A 23,858-nucleotide genomic window follows, 5' to 3' on the forward strand; every position below is an offset into this window, starting at 1 on the left:
TTTTTTCGTGATTAAACACCAATTTGAAAAAAAATTCACGGGTCTGTGTACATTATTTGTTTTGTTTTGTGCTCAGTGGGTTATTAATTTGAATATTTCTTTCGTATTTGATGGATTCGTACGGTTATTCCATTTAGACCTTTGATATGATTCTCTTGTCTCTGTTTTTGTTATGATCATGATAACACTGACCATATCGCTTATGTTGCCTTTGTCATTATATATTTATATCAAGAGGCGGACCTAGCCTTTGGGAATGGGGGTTGCCGCCCACCTTATTTTTTTTTAGTGTTGTTTTTACGTGAAAATCCTGATCGTCCATCTTAAAATTAGTTTTAAGTCCCGGCGTTGCCCACCATGAAAAAATTTCTAGGTCCATCATTGTTTATATCATGTTGGCTTCCTTACTACAGATTTCACCAAACTACATCTTTTCGATCTTTTTGTTACTAGGCAATCTTTAGCTTAACCGTGTTTCTTTTTGTTGTTTTCTCTTATTATGTTACATGTACTCAAGGGGATCATAGAATGTGTGATGAGAGTAAATCAATAAGTTGGTATACAGAAGATAAAGAAATTAATCGACTTAATTAGTTTAACCAGGTACTTGGGATTTCTTGGACAAAACTTTAGAAATCAATAGTCTTACGGTTTCTTTGTCATGATGTTAGGATATATTGATTAAGGAATAATGTTTTATTCAGATTTCTATAACGGTACTCCCCCACATCACACCAAAATTTCGTAGTTTGAGATCTCGAACGAATTCGAGGATGGGCGTCCACAAACGAATCCTTCCATGCTTAAGGATGGCCAATGTGGTGTCCCTCGATTCGTTTGATAACTTGGAGATGGTCTTATTGTAGCTTGACTACATTAATTCTTTGCAACTTGACTACCTTAGTATCCGTTATTAACCATAATTGTATTGTTAATAACTTAATACTCCCTCCGTTCCAATTTAAATGTTCTAGTTTGACTTTTCAAGTCTTTTTTTTACAACTTTGACCGTAAATATTTTTGTTCGTGTCATATAATTCTTGATGAAAATTATATGAATGGATTGAGTTTTAAATGTATTTTACATTGATATAATTTTCATCAAGTATTATATGACACGAACAAAAATATTTACGGTCAAGGTTGCAAAAGAAAGACTTGAAAAGTCAAAATAGGACATTTAAATTGGGACGTAGGGAGTATGCATTAACGACTACCACGATGCAACTAAGTTTGACAAAGCCATACTGGAAGACCCGCAATCACTCATTTTCATTTTATGTCTTATTTTTATTACCAAGAATTCATATAAAGAAACGAAGACACCCACAAGCACCATGGGGCCCCACATCACCCTTTTTTCTCGGTTAGAAATCTGGGACGATGGGTGCCTACTATAAATTCTCCTGTGATTATGGATGGCCAACGTGGTGTCATCTTCGACTGGTAATGTCGAAGATGGTCTTATTGTCGTATTCTAGTGTTGTAATATGACTAGTGAAATATACAAGATAACCTAAGTGGTATAGTTAATATACATTAACGGCTACCATGACGCAACTAACTTTGTCAGAGCCGCAAGAGAAGACCCATTATCACTCAATGCCATCGCAGCCTCCTCTTTTATCGCCATTGCTATCTCCCTAATTGCTTTACCATCATCTGCCTCCATCAACTGTCTAACCCGCCTCTCCACCTCCATTGATGTCACCATCCCGCCCTCAGATTCGTCCATCGGTAGTGCTAACTTCATTTCATCGCTGGTCAGTACAACCTTATTGAATCTTTGTTCTGCGTATAGCGGCCACCCCAGCACACACAGCTTCCAAGACTGATTTCCACCCACAATGTGTCACAAACCCACCAACAGACTTATGGTTGAGAATAGCCACTTGTGGCGCCCATTGTTTTACCACGAGCCCTCTGTCTTTTGTGCGTTCCAAGAAACCTTCTGGCAGCAGTACATCCAAGTCCGGCTCTGGTGACGACAGGAAACGGTCTTCTGTTTTGTCTGATGGTGGACTTCTCACCACCCAAAGAAACCGAAGTCCACTATTCTCTAGCCCCTTCGCAATCTCCTTCAACTGACCGCTCGAAAACACACCCAAACTCCCAAAACACAAATACACACACTTTGACTAGGTTGCATATCAAGTCAATCCAAACACTCGTGTGAACCATCAGCGCCAATCGCCACCAACGGTCCAACACAGTAGAGCAGTGGCGTAGGTCCATCTGGGACACAAACCCCATCAATTATTGCTTTAATTGCTTTTGGCTCCAGTGAGTCAAACGTGTTTATGATGAATCCATCTAACTTTGGAAATTGCGCACATGATTCCACAAAATGGGAATAAACACTAGAGGTTCTATCAAGAAGTGGGGCAACCATCTCCGACGACGGTATTGGTGGCAACCCAGGCGAATGGATGAGCGTATTCATATCCTTAAAACTTTTAGTAGTGGTTTTGTGAAGTGTAGGAATGTAAAGGAATTGTGCAAGGCAACATGCACCAGAAGTAAAGAAGTAGTATACAGGCAGGTTCAAGTTCTTAGCCACAGGCATTGCCAACGTGCAAAAAGGGTCGATAACAAAGGCAGTGATTTTAGAAGATAAAGAGATGGATTATAAAGCTAGACGGACGTTGGGGTTGCTTTGTCGAATAAGCTCAAAGATGATGGCTTCCATCGAAGGTAAAAGTTGGAGGTCAAGAGGGATATCTGGCAAGTGGTGGAAGGTGATCGCGGGAAAGGTGGCAGAGATGTGGCTGACATAGGAGGCGGTTGTGCCGGTGTTGAAGGAGGGAATGAGAGTGAGGACGACGATAGAGTACGAAGGGTGGTGTTTGATGATAAGTTTTCCGAGCTCCACCATTGGCACGAGGTGGCCCATAGCCGGACATGGATACAAAACTATAGTTGCCATGTTTGTGATTTCTTAGATATGAAGAATTAATGGAGAGATGGTTGAAGTTATAAGGAGAGGTTTTGAAAAAAAAAACAAAACAAGTAAACAACAAACTCTAGACGGCACCAAATAAGTATTAGTATTGTCTTGAATTGTCCACCATTTGTAACCTGATTTTTGTATTTACTTGAAAATTTTAAATAAAATGTATTATTTTTTTACCACTAGTCTTTTTTATATTGTTAGTATTGTAGCCATCAAGAGTTTAAGTCTTCTTAGACTATAACGTCTATATTTCCTTTTTTATTTGTCTCGTTATAAGTGTCCATTTTAAAATTTATTAGTCATTTTCCAAATTTACCCTTAAACACACACAACTAACATTAGTAAACAATATTGATGGACCCATTTTTTAAGGGTATATTATCATTTGGTAAAAAAAAATAATCATTCAATTCAACTTAAACTTTGTGTTTTTCAAACCTGGACATTTATAATAGAACGGATAGAGTAGTTTTTGCCATTTTTACCATATTAATTAGCTCAAGCTGATGCTTTTGAAATTAAAAAGTAGAAATCATGGTCAAACCACACCATATTTAAAAAAAAAAAACACGCCAAACAGATTGGTCCGGCCGATCCATCCAATCATATCGGTTCAGATAGTCATTTTCAAAATTGTAGCTAGCGGTTCGGTTCAGATTTTTTATGAAAATCAGCTTCAACTCCGTATGAACACGGATAGTCGTTCACTCGTTCATAATTAAATAGCCTAACATGTGAAAAAAGTATTTAACATGTGAAAAAGTCTACACAAAAACAGTCGTTAATATAATTGTTTAAAATCTTTCAAATCTCTTAGGCTTTGATAATTATAAATTCTTTTTCATCAATGGAACTTAAATACGGTGTCGCTTACAAGATGTCAACATTATATGTATATAACACCCAAAATATATATAATAATAATATCAATTAAAACAAAAACTAAAAAACCAAAATATAATGATAATATACACATTGTGGTAGCGATGAGCTCGGTACTGAACTTCCCAAAAAGTACGGTTTGATACCGGTATAGAAGGCGAAATTCAGAAAATACCGTTACCAAAAACCCAAAAAGTTGGTATTGACTCAACACCGGTACCCAACCGTTTGCTCATTTTACTATATTTTATTCTATTACTATAAACTTTCTTTTCAAATGCAAACACATGCTCCTCTCTAATCTTACTCTTAAATCTACACCATAATAATATCACCTTGCTAGTGCAGCCATGGATGTAGTAGGTCAGAGTAGACTAAACCATGTAAAAATCATGTGTTCTTATTTTCGGTTAGCGATTTATGTGTGCGCGAGAGAGAGATTGTTATTTGTGCAGATCACCACCGGTCAGAATTATTCTGTTCCTCCTACCACCACCGGTCAACAGGTCAACATAAGTTCATTTTATGTGTTTCTTTGGTCTGATCAGAAGGATCAAAAACCAGAAACATTTCAGACAAATGAAACTCGGGTTTGACCAAACATTAAGTCAACAAAAATGTTAAGAGAGTGTTGGAACATACACATCCCTAACAGTAAATTGGTAAAACGTAAAAAGTTTCTAAATTATAGGCTAAAACCTTGAACATAATTTTCTTTCAACCCATTTGACCCCTTACTTATAGAGATGATAGTATCAGCTTAAATCAACCAATTTACAGAACATTTTTTCAAATATAAAACCAAAATTCAATCAGAAACAATGAACATTTTTAATAAACTTTCAATACCAAAATATCCTCAGAATTCGTGTTTATTGAACTCCTAAATTCGAGCATTGGCAAGATAAAACACTTGACCTCAAACACATGGTTATTCAGATTTTAGACAACACAAACAGCAGTCCTTGAAAAGTAAAGATTCAACATTCTATAAATAGAAACAAACCTTTCGCTTCAGATAAAGAAACAAAGCCCAAATACCTGAACCAGCGGGGCTCACGCTCGGGCTCATTGAGAAGTTGAGGGGACCGCGGGCTCATCTTTCTTGGGAAGAGCACCCGATTTATCATTCATGAGAGCCTCCAACGTCTTGTAGAACTCCTCGGGAAGCGGACCGGGTCGGTGCAGTGGCACGTGTTTTGGAACAGGGGCGTCGTTTTCAACTACTTCACATTCGTAGTCATCAGGTACACCCCATGGGTCCCACTCTGCAATTTTTTACAACAACATGTTAATAGAAATGCTCATGTTTAAGAATGAACAAGATCATACAATCTTGTAAATCTTAAATAACTTCATATTTTAAGATTTACAAAAATGAAAACATATAATGCACATTAAATTAGCAATTAACCTTTACTTGTTCATCTCTAATCATTGTTACCAACATAAAATGAACAAACATAGTAAACTTCACAAAATTTTAACCGAAAAATAATAAGGCTTAGATCAAAGTCTATGATAGCATTATTAAATCTCTTGAGACCTATAAACGGTGAACCAATCGGCAGGAAGTTTGTTTATCTACGTTTATATAAAAAAACAAGCGAACATGAACAGGTTCTTTTCAACATTTATTTTAAACCATAGTTATCAAATGTGTTAGGCGCACTCAATGTGCATAGGCCTCACCTAGGGCCTAGGCGCAAAAAGTGAGGGCCTGATGAAAAATAAGCGCACTTTAATAAAACATTTAAAATATATTATGCTTATGAAAAATAATACCATTCTTCGAATGAAATAAACAAAAGCTATTATATAGCATTTGATATCATATAATTAGTATCAAAAGTTCTAAAAGAGTCAAGATTCAAATGTGATTCCAAAACTTGAATAACAAAATGTATCAACCTAAAGCCTTAGTTCTGCAAATCTAAGTTTCTATAGAAACCCTTGCGTTTCTTTTGCTCGGCTTTTATGTTGTCATGTTCTTGGCATAGGCAATGCCGAAGTGCTCGCTTAGGAACTAGAAGCCCATTTATTGAGCATCGCCAGAAATATGAGTGTAGGCGCAACAAGCGAAGACTTTTAAATAACTATGATTTAAACGAACGATAATCAACGCATCTCCTTCGTTCATTTACATTCGTGAAAGTGTGTTTACATTTGTTCATTTGTGTTAGTTTGTGTTCGTTCGTATATGTTCATTGATATATTCAATAAAATAATTAGGCCCGCTACAAAATAGCTTAGTTTTATGAACTTAGAAAATAACCTCTTACAATTTATAACTAATTTTAAGAAATTTTTAGGCCCAAATATTGATGTTAACGTTTACTTTTAATTAGCGTATGCGTGTTTATGTTCATTCATCTATGTTTGTTCGTTTACTTTCATAAACCGTTTGCTTATTCCTAAACAAACATAAACGAACACCAACACACTAACTTTCTTAACAAACAAACACAAACAAGAAAACCTTGGCGGTTTAATTGTTCGTGTTCAATCGTTTGTTCGGTTCCTTAAACAGCTAATTTGACAATTGATTCAGAAAGCAAACTCAGATTCTGAAGCTAACAGTCACCATTGAAGCATCATTAGTTAACATCTTAACCCAATTGTAAGAGGTGACTGTTAGCTAATTTGACAATTAATTCAGAAAGCAAACTCGTGAGCAGTACCTTAAACGAATCTAAACTATCCTCCCATATAAGACACAAGCTCGCTAATTCACTTAACAAACAAACATGAACAAGAAAACCTCTTTCATTTATATTTAAAAAACAAACGTAAACGAACACGAACACGCTAATTTTCTTAACAAACAAGAAACTCATTCAGTTAAATGTTCATGTTCGATCGTTTGTTTGGTACCCGAAACAACTAATTTGACAATTAATTTGTCAACACTCAACCTTTTAACCAACATTTAAGCCAATTTGATTTTCAAACTTAATATTCAAAGATTAACATCAGTAACTAGATTCATACGACCTATTAAATTCATCACTAGCCTCAAATTCATAAGCTTAATTGATAGCCATGCAGTTAATGCAAAAAAATGTCTGATATCGGCATGGTTATCAACGGCGCTAGACACACTCAAGGTGCATAGGCCTCGCCTGGAGCCTAGGCGCAAAAAGTGAGGCCAATAAAAAAAATTAAAATATATTATGTATTAGAAAAATGATAATATTATTCATATAAAATAAACAAAGGCCATCATATAACATGTGTTGGTTAATCATCGATCTCGTTAAAGTTCCGTTAATTATTTTGTTAGATTATTATAGAATATGTAAACTTTGTTAGAAAGTTCAGTTAACAAAGTTAGGGTACAAAGTGTAATTAGTTAATAGTTTGTGTAAAAATTGTAATTAGAATATTAGAAACGATGCGACGGCGGTTTTACTGTGGTTAACCGTCGCGACCTTTACCGGAATAACCGTCGCCCGTCGGTGGGTATAAATACCTCCGGCCACCAACATTGTAAATCACCCGTTTCAATTACAAATCAATAATACAAGATTCGTTTATGTTATATTTGTTGTTATTTACGTATTATTGTTCGTTTAATCGATCCTGTGGCCCTCAATTGGTATCAGAGCAAGGCTCTAAAAAAAACCCCAAATTCGGAACCCTAATCGGTAGTAAGATCGAACAAAAATAACATACCTGCATATTAGATTTCGTAGACGGATAAGAAGAGCCGATTAAAGGGCGTGATCAATTGGCGAAGTTCCAATCACTAGAAGAATCCGATTAAATTAAAACGGCCGGCGTGGCTAGTATTAGTCGGAAAAAGGAACGGCAGGAAAGTTAGACCGTTTCAGTTTTTTGTGAATACATTCACTAAAGTCAAATAGGAAACGTTCATCTTTGAAAGTCAGTATAGTATATTAAAGGTTAATTGTTTGTTATAAACAATTTTTATTTATTGTTATTAGCAAAAAAAAAAGTATTCAAGATATTATTATTTTTTTAGAAATAATAATATAGAACTTGAATAAAATCGAACCTTTGTGATTCGAATAGCAAGACTCCGAACCTTCGTGATTCGTTGAGAATAAGTGGCTCCGAACCTTCGTGATTCGTAGAGCAAGAGTAAGACCTGTGTGGCATCTAAGACCTGTGTGGCAATCTAAGTCCTGTGTGGCAAACAAAGACCTGTGTGGCAAATAAATCCTGTGTGGTACAAATCCTGTGTGGTAAGAGTAAAAACCTGTGTGGTTCAGTCGAGTAAGAAGTAAGAAAATATGTCTAGCAAAGAAGATTCATCAAGCGGATCAACAAAAACTCGTGAGCAAGGGAATATATCTCTTCAATGTCCAAAATTGACTGAGTCAAACTATACGACATGGGCATTATTGATGGAGACAATCTTAAAGGCATATGGTCTTTGGGAAGCGGTAAGCTCAGAAGAAGAAGTTGATGAAAAGAAGGCATATACGACCAAGGCAATGATCCTACAAACATTGCTAGAAGATATTTTGATGCAAGTGGCACAACACACGACAACAAAAGAAGTGTGGGAGGCGTTAAAAGTTCGACACCTAGGAGCGGATCTAGTTCAGAAAGCACGTCTACAGACATTAAGGAGCGAGTTGGAGAAGTTAAAGATGAAAGAAAATGAAACCGTGAGTGATTTCTCTGGAAAATTGGGAAGCATAAGAGCCAAATTTAAAAGTTTTGGTTCCAATCTCAAGGATAAGATAATTGTAAGGAAATTACTCAATTCGGTTCCAAAGAAATTTCTACCAATTGTGGCATCTATCGAGCAATATTTGGAAATTGATAAAATGCCATTTGAAGAAGCGGTAGGAAGAATAATAGCTTTTGAAGAACGCCTTAAAAGTCATGACGAACCAGAAGACGATAACGAAAGAAAGCTTTTGATGGCTAGTAATCATCCTAAGAATTGGCGTCATGGAAAAGGTCGTGGTAATAGAAGCCAAGACAAAGATCAAGGAAGAAAACCTTTCAAAGAAGAAAGAAGACGTGGAAATGCGAGTCGCGGAAACAAAGACAAAAGTGATCTCAAGTGCTATGAATGTAATGAATATGGTCACTTCGCATATGAATGCCCAAAGTGGAAAAACAAAGAAAAAGAAGATCCGGAGGCTCATCTCATACATAGTTTAACTACACTACTATGAAGACAAAGCAAGCCGTGTTGAAGATCGAGATTAAGGGTGTGATTGTTGGTTAATCATCGATCTCGTTAAAGCTCCGTTAAATATTTTGTTAGATTATTATAGACTATGTAAACTTTGTTTGAAAGTTCAGTTAACAAAGTTAGGGTACAAAGAGTAATTAGTTAATAGTTTGTGTAAAAATTGTAATTAGAATATTGGAAACGATGTGACGGTGGTTTTACTGTGGTTAACCGTCGCGACATTTGCCGGGATAACCGTCGCCTGTCGGTGGGTATAAATACCTCCGGCCACCAACATTGTAAATCACCCGTTTCAATTACAAGTCAATAATACAAGATTCGTTTATGTTATATTTGTTGTTATTTACGTATTATTGTTCGTTTAATCGATCCTGTGGCCCTCAACATGGAATACCAAAAGTTCCAAATAGTTAAGATTTAATGTAATTCCAAAATTTAAATAACAAAATGTTCAAAGTAAAGTAGCAAAAAATTCAAACACCAAAATATCAAAAGGTAATAAAAACTAGAGGTTTAAATGATCAATGTTCTTGATCCGTCATCAATACCAAAAGAAATGTCGTTAACTTCAAGAGGCAAGGGCCTACAAACTAGATACGCATATATTGAGCCTCACCTAAAAAATGGCCTAAGCGCAAGAAGATCGGGCTTTTAATAACTATGAATATCGCCATATCGGTAATTTTAATATCATCCAGAATTTATATATATACCATTAACAAATTACCCTTTTGCAACTTACAAAACACTGACATATGTAGCAAGTAGAAACTGATTAAGACTTAGAACACTATCACTAAAAATTGACAATTAAGACTCAAAACACTGATATCGGGAATATCTGTGATATATCGGTCAAAATCGCCAATAATGATATTATAGCAAGGGACCGATGTTGTATATATAATTCCACTACTTGATTCGCACAGCCATTTGTTAACCTAATCCCTAATTCCTAATATCCATCGTCAATCAATCAGTAAACAATTAGGCGGAAACCGTACCGATCATTTTATCGATAAGTTTGAGTTCATCCTGAGCCTCTTCAATAAGCTCTTCAACCTGACCACACCCAAGCCGCTTCTCAATAACCTCCCAGTCTTCCTCCTCTTCGCAGACCTTCAAGCGGTGGCGCGTGAAGCTTTCGACGGCCTTCCGGTAGCCTTCGTCCTCCGGGACTCGTTGGATCTCGGTTAGGGTTTTGGTGTACAGGCCGATTAATACCTCGCGTGCGTTGGGGACCACCTCCAGGCCCACGATTCCGGTTGTTTCCTTCAGTTTCGACATCATCAGTAAGGATGATGGCCGAGCAAACCGCCGGAGAAACATTTTGCTTTAGTTTGGAGATAGATCGGTTGCTGCGTTGATGGAAGCTGTGAATAGGTTTTGGTTATAGTTATATTATTGTTTTGGAAATGGGTCGGACCTGTTGACCCGTTTTTATTCGGACCTGTTTTTATTTTTATTTTTATTATTATTATTATTTTGTGAACACCCAACAAACAAAATTGTCTAAGTACTCGTATAGATTACCCATAGCAAAACACTTCCGAGTTATCTTCAGTTCTGGAGAAAACTCACTCGCCCGAAGGGTCACTGGTGATAAAACCCGGAGGCCCTCAGGATCGAATTAAAGATTACAAAGATCTCAGTCTTTCTTTAGTGAGTCACACATACACACTCTAAAGTGTTGTTAACGGGGTTTGAACTTGAATCCACGTTAAGAAACACAAGCTTCTTACCACATTGAAAATGACATTCGTACATGTTTTATTATTATACAGGCATAGGAATAAGTGAATAGTATTTTTTTTATTAGTGTACATTTAGATGACTTAGGTGTTCTTCGGGTTTGTTTATCGAGTTTCGGGTTTTTTGGGTTTGGTTTTTCGAGTTTGCTTTTTCCACATTTGGTTAATAAGATTTCGAGTATCCAAAAAAATAAAAAATAATAATAAAAAAAACTACAATGTTAAATTTAAAACAATATATTATTCGTTGCTCGTAACATAAATAAGTAAATAACCAAGTAGCAAACCAGCATAACTTGATAAAATAATTCAAAAGAAAAGTAAAATAAAGTCCAACCATAACCGTCTTCAATAACGTGTGATTGGTTGTTCGATTAAGTTGCTAATAGTCGAAAATGGAAAGCATAAACTAACAATAAACAGTCGATCCATAATATGTAGAATGACAACAGTCGATTAGAGTCAGATTACAATAACTTTAATGGCTAAGGCTTAGCCTATTATAACTAAAAATATTTTTGGTTTTAAAACTAAAAGTTTATTCGGGTTTTTTGGGTTAAACCCGAAACCCCTAAATCAAACCCAAGAAGCAACCTGAATTACTTTTGTTAAGGTTCGAAACAGTCTTTTTTTGGGTTCAGGTTTTCGGGTACGGGTTTTCTCAGGTCGGTTTTTGGGTTCGGGTAAAAATGAAAGTCCTAATATCACTAATGGACAACACTAATAGCAAGATGGGCGGTGCAGGTTTCCGAATTTTTTTGCTTTTTCGTTACCCGATATTCTGAATTGTTCTGATTCACTCAAGAGTTACAAAGGTTTTTCAAGCAATTTGTCTTACCTCGATTTGGAATATTTGGCAAGAAAGAAATAAGATGATTTACGAGGGAAATCCGGTAAGCTTGAGTAAAGTGGTGGGTGAAACAAAAGCTTTGAGTTTCTTTGGGTTTGTAATAGATCGAAGTAGTTAAGTTTATCTTGGGACTAGTGGGACTTTGACGTTATGTTGTAATGTCGGTGGTTTTTACTTTTGTTGTATGAATTTGTTGTAAAAAGGTTTTGTGTGGGGCCTAGTATATGTCAGCTTCTTGTTGGCCTCGTGGGCTCGTTTTAAGGCTGAGGGGTGTGGGGGCGCGAGAGGGGGCGCGAGTGGGAGCGCCAGCCAATAATATTGTGACGTGTGGCAGAGAGAGAAACTTGATAAGATGGGTGTTGGTAGTGGTGCTCGCGCCCCGGGACATGGTGTGGAGGGGCGCGAGAGGGGGCGCGAGCGGTTTTTTTTTTTATTTTTTTATAAATGTATTAAAAAAACGTATTATTAAAAAAACTCATAAATTATTTAAAAAAACACACATTAATTAAAAAAACACATTAATATCTAAAAAAAAATTAAAGTACTAAAAAAAAAACATTATTCTTATTCTTCGGCTTGGTCTTCTTCGATCAACCTCTTCCGGATACGTTCCTTTTGTTTTTCCATCAGCATTTGGTCGACCGGATTTAGGTTACTGAAGTCTCTTGTAAGGAATTCCAAATCTCTCATTCTTTTTTTTTCCTTTTTGTCATTAGAGACCACCTCCATGGTTTTGTTGAATTTATTGAGGGATTCAACAAGATCGTTGATGTTTACGGCTTCCCCCTCAGCCGGTTTTTTGCCCCTGGCGTCCCTTCCCAATGGCCGCCTCCTCGGCGGTGAAGACGTTTCCTCCCCCGCAACGTTTAGGTCGAATCCAACCCGGCAATCCGACCCGGCGGAAGTGCTGTACGCTCCAGACGAACTAGTTTTAGTCCGTTTCGGCCCTACTTCCGCATCAACGTCCGGCGCCACCAGCTCAACCCACTTAGAACACCTTCTCAACCTCTCCCACACCTTTACATCGTCCCACGTCTTCACCGTCCCATACCTCCGCAGGCACTCCTGCTTCCACTCTTCGACAGTGAAATTATAAACCGCCAAATCGTCACTGCCACTTGGTCTCATACGACCGGCGTTCCTGTTGAACAGATTAGTAAACAAGCCGACAAATTTTCTGATTTCGGTCCACCGACCCGAAATCATATCGGCGTTCCGCTCTGTACTCCCAACGAGCGAATAGAACGTCTCCCTAACCTTTGTCCAAAAGACCTTGCTCTTTTGGTAGTCCGCTGCAAAATGCATAAATAAATTTGTAAGTCATTTAACTTTTTTATTTAACTTTTTTATTAAAAATCATTTTTAAAAACGTTAAAACAATTACCGCAACGCCGATCCTCAGAAGTGACTATCCAAGCCCGACACAGGGCTTCCTTCTCATCCGATGACCACGGAGTGATTTTCCGTTTCGTCCTTCCGGTCGAAGCCGAACCCGACCCGTCCGTTGCAACTTGTTTTTTCCGGTGGACGCGTCTTCTTTGTCCCGCAGCTTCACCTTCTGGTTCTTGTGTCTCCGGAACTACAAAGTTAGGAGACGGTTGTATGTTGGATGGTTGAAAGCCGGATGGTTGTTGCGACCCCGAATAAAACATCGCTTGGTCCGGTGCCGACCATAAATCGTCGTAACTGTAATCTGAATCTAGGTTTGGGTACCAATTTCCAGCCATGTTTTTAAAAAAAGGTTTGGAAGATGGGGTGATTTTGGGTTTTGGGTGTGGTATGTGATATTGGTATGTGATATTGGTGTTGGTTTGGGTTTGATATAGGTTTAATAGAGAGAAAATTGTATGTTTTATATTGTTGTTGGTTTGTATTTGATATAGATATATATAGAGAAAAAAAAAAAATTTTTTTTATTAAATAAAGAGCCAACGGCTCATTTTTAAGACTCCAACGGCTCTTTTCACCATTCCCAAGCCCATTTACGCCCCACGAATTCCCGCGAACCCCCTTGCGCCTGCCTCTTTTTCCGCGCTCGCGCCCCTCTCGCGCCCCTCTCGCGCCTCGGTGGTGTGGTGCTCGCGCTCCGGGGCGCGAGCGGCTGGCCTCTTGCGCCCTTTCTAGCGCTTCACACCCCTCAGCCTAATAAATTGCCTTTTTCGTTGGTCATTAAAAAAACAAAGAAAGACCACTAACCCAACTGATCATTTATATTTCTTCTTTCGCAAGAAACTCACTATATGTGACCTAACCTGGAAACCACTCCTTTTTCAAAAAAAAAATAATAATAATGAACTTTTTGAATATCTTACCTCACAAAATTAAACGATTTTCTAATTACACTATCACATTTATAATGTTTTTTTTATATATATAGAGAAAAAACAAAACGACTTCAATTACAAATAGTATACTTATTCACACATCTATATCTATATAAGGCAATGTGTAGTGGAGGGGCTACAATTGGAGACGAATTTTGACACGTGGCGCCCAGTCGGCATGGAGTGGAAATTTGTTTTTGAGGTGTAATGGTGTAGGGGCTACAAGTTGGGCCCACATTGTGTTTTTTTATTATTTTCTTTTTATAATTAAACTAATAAATAAAAACCAATTTATTTAAATAATTAAATAAAAATGTATTAAAATTAAAAAATAAATACAAAAAATTACATAAACTAAAAAAAACAGACGAATAATAAAAATAAATTATAATAAAAAAACACACCAAAATAAAAATACACATAAAAATTTCTATAAAAAAACTAATCTATTCGTCTTCATCTCGTATTCGTCCCCGTCCTCGTCATCGTCCTCCTCATCGTCCTCGTACTCGTCTTCGTCCTCCTCCTCAACGGGACGATTATCCCACACGTGTTGAACCAAATCCGCCTTCAGTTGGTTATGTATATCACTTGATGTGAGCTGGTGAATGTTATACGTTCGTTGTTCTTGGGTTGGTTCAGGGAACTGTTCTGGAACGCTTCCTGGTATATAGTGTTGACATATTGTTTTTCCCTCGTCTTCTAAAATCATATTATGCAATATGATACACGTATACATGGCATCGCTCATTTTTGCCAACGTTCATACACGACAAGGGTTTTTCACATAATGCCAACGTTTTTTTAGAACCCCGAAACACCTCTCGATATCCTTTCTCGCGGACTCTTGCTTATTCTTAAAATAATATCTTTTTTCTTCGATAGGGTCTTGAAACGTCTTGACGATGATCAAGTACTCTGGATATATCACATCTCCCAAATAGTATCCGTGACGATAGAAGGTATCGTTGGCATAAAACGGTAAGACCGGTATGCTACGGCTAATGTAATACTCTAACACGGGTAACGCGTTGAGAACGTTTATGTCGTTGTTGGACCCGACTGAGCCGAAGTAGGCTGACCAAATCCAGAGGTCGTGTGAACAAATGGCTTGAAGACTAACCGTTGGCACTCCTTGGTCACCACGAGTGTGTAACACCCCGACCGATGGCGGATTATACATCGGGGCGCCACGTATTGTTTCATTACTCGTGACACTATTTGGGTGTCAATATTTAATAAATATATTTTCATTGCGCACGCGCAGAACATGAATCGTAAGGTAACATAGATCATATCATAACTTAAAATATTCAAATAACATCATTTGTCTTGTTACATTTTAATCTAGGTCCAAAGAAAACATCCTACGTGTCCTTGAGATTTCCAAAAGCAGCTACAGCAAACCTGAACATGTGTTAAAATAAAACGTCAACACTTGCGTGTCGGTGAGAAATCAAGTTTAATAGATATAAATAGATAATAATAAACACTGCGCGCAACATGTGCTTAACTGGGGTTTAACATAGGGTGTAATCAGATTGTGATCAAGCCTTAGATCATAGCTCATAGTTCAATCCGTGCTCCCAATTGAGCACAAAAACAAGAAATCATACGTGCATGTGTAACAAAACAAGAAAACCGTAAATGATAGGTCTCCCGTGTTCATCTAATGGATCCATGAAAACTTCGGAATAGGCCGTCAAAGCGGTTAATGATTCACACATACAAATAAACAGCCAAGTAAACGTCCATAACACATGGGGTTTTGCGCACATAAATTTCATAAACAAGTTTAAGACTCAAGTTGTACGAACACATGAACATCCCAAAACGTTAAAAATAAAATGGGATTAAGTACGAGATTACTCACCTGAAAAAGGTGTGTTGAAAGATAATGCAAGAACCAACTTTTAAACAAGCACAAGTTAACCTATAAATAAGAGGTTATTGGTTTAACGATTGGTTTTTATGTCTTGAATATATGCAGTAAGTATCGATTTTTGTTAGTTAAACAAATTAAAACAGAATATATATATATATTTATATTTACCTAGATTCTGGGCAGAACAGAAGAGAAGACGGAGGCAAAGAGAGGAACGGCGATCTTCGGCAGAGAGCAAAGGGAGAGAGATTTGGGGGAGAGTGTTTAAGTGTAGTGTGTGTAGTGTAAGAAATTAGCTTAATTTATAGGAAAACCCTAGGGAACACAATCCCTTGAAAGGGGGAAAAGATCTTATCAAATCAGGCAAAAGATTATAAAAAAAAAGTACAAGAAACCAAAAGCAAAAGATATCAAAAGATATGCCGGCAGCTGCAGGGGATGGGGAAAAGCTGACAGGTTACAGGTCAAAGCATGGGAGGTGTCAGATAAAACACTGTTCAAGACATGCAAAAGAAGATTTCAAAAGATTATGTCAGTCACTTTTTCTGTCAACCAATAGGATTGGTGCGCATGCTGCGCCGAAAGTGGCTTTTCGGACAGATGTCGGAACTGACCTACAGTGCTCAAACAAAAGATAAGATATTTCAAAAGCATACAGGCTGGCATAAACAGAAGAAAAGACTTAAGGTTTAGCGCGAGAAGACTCGAGCGCGCGCGCGAGGGCGAAGGCAGACAGAGAACAATCCTTAGCGCGCCGCGGGAAGAACTATAATTCTTAGCGCGCCGCGGGAAGAACTATAATCCTTAGCGCGCCGCGGGAAGAACTACAATTCTTAGCGCGCTGCGAGAAGAATTCGTCTCGCGTATCGCAGGAACAGCCGGTCTTCACGCAGGCTTCCTTGCAAAGAGTCTGGCGCGTGGAGCTGCGCAGACATCCTTAGGCGGGAAGAACCAAAGGACAAGCAAAGAGAAAAGGGAGTTCAAGGCTTAAGGGTTAAGCACAGGGGCGGGACGGCGACAAGGGAGAGAAAGAGGCGGGACGGCGGAAAGGAATTATTATTATTAGTAAGTAATATAAAAATATATATATATATATAATTTATTTAAATGTTAAATTTACAAAGATTAATAATCAAATTTTAAATCATAAAAAGAATCGAATTCGAAAACGGGTACCTGGGTCGGGTCGGATTAGGCAGTTGTCACAGAGTGTATTGACCTCGTCATGCGGTTGGACAGTTGGCCCACTCCCAATGCATGCAATCTATACTCCCGATCATGCCTGGAAAAGAATGTTTGCTTTTGTGTACATCATATATGCGAGTCAGGTCGTTTGAAGTAGGAATCCTCAGATAACGACGAGAGTATAATTGTATTATCCCTATACAAATAAATTATTAAACAATATTTATATATTATAAACAATAGTTAATACAAACAATTTAAATATTACCGATGCAAAAATTCTCCAACGCATCTCTTGTTGTTTTCTCAGCAATCTTTAAATACTCGTCATTGATATCGGTCATTTTGCCGTATGCAAGGATGCGTATAGCCGAAGTACACTTTTGGATGGCGGAGAATCCTAAATATCCTCTTGCGTCGGGTTTTTGTTGAAAATACTCATACTCCCGCTCCATATCTCCAACGATGCGCATAAATAAACGCTTGGACATCCGAAAACGACGTCGAAACATAGCGTCGTTAAATGTAGGTGTGTCGTCGAAGTAGTCCTTCATCAAACGAGCGTTCGCTTGCGTACGATCCCGAAGGATATATGACCGTCTACGTGGTGCCGTAGATGGAGCAGAGCCGGACACCATGTTATTGGCGACGGCCCGAACCGCGTTCGTGACCTCTAAATGCTCTTCCGCCACTTGTCAGTGAATCTGATGAATTCTTCGACTCTCACTTATTAATTGATCCAAAATCTCGGCAGAGTTCGTGGAATCCGGGGAACTTATTGAGTTTGAAGAAGTATGAAAATAATAAAAATGATTGGTATTTTTATGTTTGTGTTTGTGTATGATAGGGTGAAAATGGTTAGATAAAGTTTTATATATATTAAGTTTTTAAATTAATTTTTTTTTATATTTAGCCGTTACCCAACGGCATTATTATTATTATATTATTATTTCTCCCATCTCGCAGGCGATAAATTCTCCCCGCCCCCGCCCAATTTCGCCCGGGGGGCGGTGTTCCACCCTAAATTCGCCCCAACATCGCCCTTTTCTCGCCCACTACGTTTAGCCTAATAATTAACATTACGACTACCACATATTAAATTAGTGTACACTTGTAGACGACTACACATTAAATTGGTATACATTTGTAGGCATGACATGCACATCCTTTCCCAACTAGATACACACGGGTATTTATACTAGTTTCAGTGCGTCAAAATGTTGAATATTTGTTGTTGACTTAACCGAAGGTGATGTATTCGACGTAATTTCACGAAGCGAATGAACTGAGAATGTTCCCGATGAACCTCCAACCCACGACCAAGATTTGTTTTGTTCATTCCCGGTTAAGTTTAAAGACTTTCAAATGATTTATATTTGCATACCTGAGTGATGAATTTGATCAAAATATTCAAACCTGTGATCTTGATTTTAATCTTCATTAATAACAGCAGCCTGAATTAATCTCTAAATCGTATGAGAACTTTCAAATAAACCTATTTCTCAGGTTACACGCGAATCTCTCGTTATTGGAATTGAATTTGTATGTTGTGAATTCTTTCAAGAACATAATAGTAAGTTAGTAACGGTTCTAATTGATTGATCATACCATATATGAGTATATGACCAACAATCCACCATCATATCTTAATTAAGATTAATGTCATGGGCTTTACCCAAAAACCCAATTATTTATTAGCCCACCACATAACATTTTAAGGCCCAAGTTATTATTCCAATAACGTAGTCTTAATAACAAAACTCAAATAACATCTAGAATTAAACGAACCCATACTCCCGCGTCACCCAACCCATTTAATCTCTAATGTTATTTACTTTATCAATAAGTTAACCCAATATACTAAAATACATGTTGATAAAACTAAAATCACAATCATTTATATATAATAGTGTCCATGTTCTTACTTCTTCTTTATAAACATCTATTCAACTCGCCAACCTGTTAAATTCATGTTATTAGTCGCCCATGGTACATCTTTTTTTTCAAAGCCGGAGTTAGCAGTTCAGTCTAAACTTTTATTAAAATCAAATAAAAAGTTAAACATCACTACTTTTATTTGTTGATTATTGATGGTAGTTCTAAGTGTTATGTAATAGTGTAACATAACTCCAAACTAAAATACTAGATACAAACTTTACTATTCCAATAAGTGTGTTAATTAAACACAATTTAAATCATCATAACCTGACTTCTTGAACATCTTCATCATTCATTTCAGTTTCATCGTCCTTTAGTGACGTCGTGGGAGAAAAGCTAGAGGTAGTAGACGCCTGAGATGAGGTAGAACATGCAGGTTGTTCAGGCAACCCGGTGGCCAGCGGACTAAATGTAGTGCTCCTGGTGGTGCCTGCGAGAGAGCTGAGGCGAGTAGGTCGAGGGTGCAGATGGTTACCGGAGTATGATACAATAAAAGTGGATCCGTCTGCGGGGCTTCGCTCTACCCGCTTCCTTGCCGAACAGTCTTTTGTTGTGCTACACCTGTAATAATTTCTAAATACCCAACATTTTAAATTTCCAAAAGTAAAAGCTTTATCAATTGATTAATCAACTAATATATCACTAACAATGTCCGCATTGCTACAATTTATTCTTCTCACATGTAGACGTATCATCAGCGACCCCTATGAATTGAGGGTGCCTCAATGATGCGCACCACACATGCGCATGCCACCTCACTACGGATCATGTAAAGTCCGTTAAACTACTTAACCCAAACGCGACATGTTATCCTTTTTAATGGTCTTTAAAAAAAGTTAAAATTTAGATTTAAAAAGACGAAAAGTGTTACAAGTTAAAGTTAAAAATTTTGGGTTTTAATTTTCCCCTCACTAGTCACTAGTGACTACTAAAAGTTAAATTAATTTAACCTTTGAATTATTGATTGTTTGAATTTTAACTAAGTCACTAGGCATTACTGGTATACGCAAGTGAACATAAAGCAGGTCAACTCAAACACGACAAGATTTTATGTGTCAGGTACTCAAATTAAAATTAAAGAATTCAATCCGTTAACCTAACGCGATTAAACCTTAATATATACCCACACTTAATTTTGACTATCAAAGAAAGCAAACCTTTCATAAGGTGAGCCTTTGATTGGCTTTTGACCATATTTTCTCCATGCCCATCCATCATTGCTCACTTCCTCTTCTCTCATCTCAACCACCTTTCTATCATTTTTACTTTTCCTTCAACCATAATTAATTAACATGATCATTAATATTAATATATAGTATAATTATATACCAACAAATATATTTATATAAGTCACACATTTATATATGCCTCAACAAGTCATATATTACCTATTTCTACCATGATGCTCAGAATCCTGCGTTGAAAATGAAATTAAATTACTAAACGTGGACGACAGTTGTTCATGATCAGATCGTCCATCAAACGAAATTAAGGTAACCTCGGTGGTACCGACACCTGCAACAGGTGGTGCATCTGAAATCTTTTCAGCTGCAGCCGCCGAAGAAGCGGTGTTAGGAGCCGAACAGCTCCTAACAACCGCATGCAAATCCCATTCATCATCCATATGAACTAGTAATTAAAATGATGATACATATATATATACATACATACATATATATATATATATATATAGTTTTAAACCTAGACGATGTCTCCGGCCGAGCCGGCGCTGACTTATGAAGAGATGAATAATACACAAATAATATTGTGTTACGAAGAAATATAATATGGGGTCTTGATAATATGATATGATGGATTATATGGTGGGAGTTAGTGTGAAGTCTTGTTGACTTTTGGTCACAAAGTCAAAGGTGGGACCAAGATAACTTTGTATGGATCAGCCAACAATCGTCCGTATATTTGTTGGTGTTCGGTGAAGAGTTCAACTCGACAGGCAAACTCTGGTTCTTCAGTAGTTTGGTTTGGTATGTCGTACTGCCGTTAAATAGAATCAAATGAGACTTTATTGCTTTTATTTCTTTTCAAGTTACAATATTTAATATTAAAAAAAATAGATAAATTTTCGTGACTTTTGTGAAGAATTTATTATGTGCTAGTCCTGTTGATTATTGCAATGAAAATAAGGTTGTCGGTTCGAATCTGAGTCAAACGGGTTTTATCATGTCTTCTTTACGTCAGAGGGTTTTGACTATTGAGATGACGCTACTGGTGTTAAGTGGCATCAAGGGAGAAGATTCTTCTGATGGTGCGGGGAGGACCTGTAAACCAGGGGTTATGCCCTTAAGGAGAAACTCGTTTCTCCGGGGGTTCCAAACCGAGGTTGGTCGCAAGCTGGCATGTGATCACCAAGTCATACTGTAGATTGTCGTCGTTCAAATAAAAGAAAACTACATTGAAAGATTTAAAGAATTTGATTACTATTACATAAAGTTTTTCCTATATATTTGAACAAAAATGCTACTAGATGAGGGACGATACACGGGGTTCAAATTTTTTTTTATTAGGTCACTTTTTGAATATTTACGATAAACGTAAGCCACTTTTAGTATATTCTAAGTTGTCAATCAAAATAAAAAAGAAAGGGTATGGATATTTGGAAGGATGAGAGAAAGAAAGAAAAGAAAGAAAAAATATTGATCGATGATATAGATATATAATTCCAATATGTAAGGTCCATGAGTCATCTAAAAAAACTGCGTAATAACATAAAAATTGAAATCAAGTATTAGGTCGAGTTCAAAAAGTTCTCTGAGCTCAATTGGATTAGCTCCCAGATGCACTTGGAATGAATATATAAAAACTATTGTAGAACACAAAATTTGAGTAATCGTAACTTATCATAATCTTCATCTCATATATTAATGATATCACGTATTGTCTTGTAATGTTTTGCTAGAGCAAGGAAACATGCAATATGTCTTTAGACTATCCTTCATGGTCGGAGTGGGATGCCTCCAACTTGATTTGATCAAATGCTCATACCATAATGGGATATAACTTGTGGGCATCGTTTGTTGATCCCAACTATCTGTCGAGAGTTTTTTCGTTGTACTAGCGGGCTTCTTGCTACTTATGAGTTGCTCTTTTTTTCTTTTAATATATTGGTCTTTCAAAAAAACGTGCATAACAAGTTAAATTAATTATTAAAATCAATTTAAGATTATGCTGAAGGTAAAATCAATTAAACAATTATTAATGTTTTTAAAGTAATAATTTGCCCTCGCCTGTATTATGCTATGACTTAACTTAAAAGGCTAACAGAGTTAGAGTGTTAGACATAAATAATGAAAAGTGAAACAAAAATTGAATCCGAAAAGATGTTTTCAGTAATTTTGCCTATTAGAAAAGCCATATACAGTTAATTTTCATTAAAATCATTGATTAAAGTTTTTTGAAGGTTTATTTATGTCGGTATTCTATCGCTTACCGTTTATCACGGTGTATGTTAAAAATTTTATATGAAACCAAAGTCTTACTTGCTAATGCATTTCCATGTACCTGTATTATTTATCGTCTCTTAATCATGCTTATAAGTTTATTGCATTTTAATGCATTTCCACCTTGTTTGTGGTGGTGTTAAATAAAAAGAAATGCAAACAAACATGTGATAACTAATTTTTTACTTAAATATATCTAGCTATAAAAAGGAGTTCAAATTTGATTTTAATACGTGGAGATGATAAGATATCATGGGTTTGGCATACACATGAATGACTTGACTTTAATGGAGTGGGGGTTCCATTTCTTAAGATATTGCAATCTTAACTACCAAAATCTCATTTCACTTACTCAAATCTTTTTAATCTAATGAAAATTCTATTTTTATTTTAACTTATAAAATACCATAATGTTTTATATTGTGTTTGGATCAAATACAAAACGATCTTAACGTACAAAACATGTGAACAAGGGGAGGAATGGAGGTGGTAAAAATTCAATAATTACACAAATAGCGTAATATAACTAGCGTAATTTTATTACAATACAATAAATGGCGTAATTTTTACCTATGGGGCAAAAGGTCCTTTAAACGCATGTGTTTACTAAAATATAAAAAACTTGGATGTTGTGTTTATACATAGTTTAATTCTATTAATTACTGTTAATAGTTCATATATAGTTGCTTTCAAAAAGGCTTTTATATATGTAGTGGATGTGTAAATTTTATACAGATAATGGATGTATAATTAATATAAATGAAAAATATTGGTGTGTATATTTGATATTTATCATTTGTTTGTAAGATTGATATGTTATTATTTTTAGAGACTTCTTGAGAATTAGAAGACTGATATTGCTTGTTTAATTTGGTTTTGCATTCTAAGAAACAGCTTGGACCACTGGCTCAGAAGGAATGTTGTACACCTCGTTTTTGCAAATATATAACCTGATTCTACGGGTAAACCCGAACCCTGCTCAAACAATCTGACCGGTGACTTGGTATCGTGGACCACAGGGGGGACAAAATGGAATATTTTCCTTCAACCAATAAAATAAGAATACGACATGACACTATCACATTCAGTTAGATCATTCAACCCTAATCTCTCCAACTATAAATATAAGAATTCAAGTCTGCTCTCACTCTCACTCATAGTTTGAACTTATTTTCCCAAATAACCTAATATTGATTCTCACCCTAAATGATGTTCATAGGTGGAAACCTCGTCTTGTAACGAGGTTGACGGTGTCTGTTTTGCATAACTTTGCATGATTTTATTAACAATTGCAAAAGAGTTTATCAAAGAGGTCAGATGTGGAAGGGTGTCGAGTTAGCTTGTATCCATAATTCCTTTCTTCAAACCCTAATCAGTTAATAGTGGTCTAGTTGACCGTATCATTGTAAGATAGCATCTTCAATCGTAGACAACGAATTTGTGAAATATTCTAATG

At 36.6% G+C, this 23,858-nt stretch overlaps 1 protein-coding gene and 1 pseudogene across 1 annotated transcript; both read right to left on the reverse strand.

The window, feature by feature from the left end:
• Positions 1-1,399: 1,399 nt before the first annotated feature.
• On the reverse strand, positions 1,400-2,931 carry LOC143626451 (UDP-glycosyltransferase 88B1 pseudogene; annotated as a pseudogene).
• A 1,711-nt stretch (positions 2,932-4,642) lies between these two features.
• Positions 4,643-10,397, reverse strand: LOC143628059 (putative NADH dehydrogenase [ubiquinone] 1 alpha subcomplex subunit 5, mitochondrial). The gene is made up of 2 exons (XM_077097738.1): positions 10,016-10,397; positions 4,643-5,103 (listed from the first exon to the last, which is right to left on the reverse strand). The coding sequence occupies exons 1-2, from the start codon at positions 10,338-10,340 to the stop codon at positions 4,904-4,906; spliced, it is 525 nt and encodes a 174-aa protein (XP_076953853.1). The 5' UTR covers positions 10,341-10,397; the 3' UTR covers positions 4,643-4,903.
• Between the last annotated feature and the right edge of the window lie 13,461 nt (positions 10,398-23,858).

Source organism: Bidens hawaiensis, unplaced genomic scaffold, assembly GCF_021521415.1.
Source record: "Bidens hawaiensis isolate Kalapana, Puna unplaced genomic scaffold, B.hawaiensis_p1.1 tig00000458_1, whole genome shotgun sequence".
NCBI lineage: Eukaryota > Viridiplantae > Streptophyta > Magnoliopsida > Asterales > Asteraceae > Bidens > Bidens hawaiensis.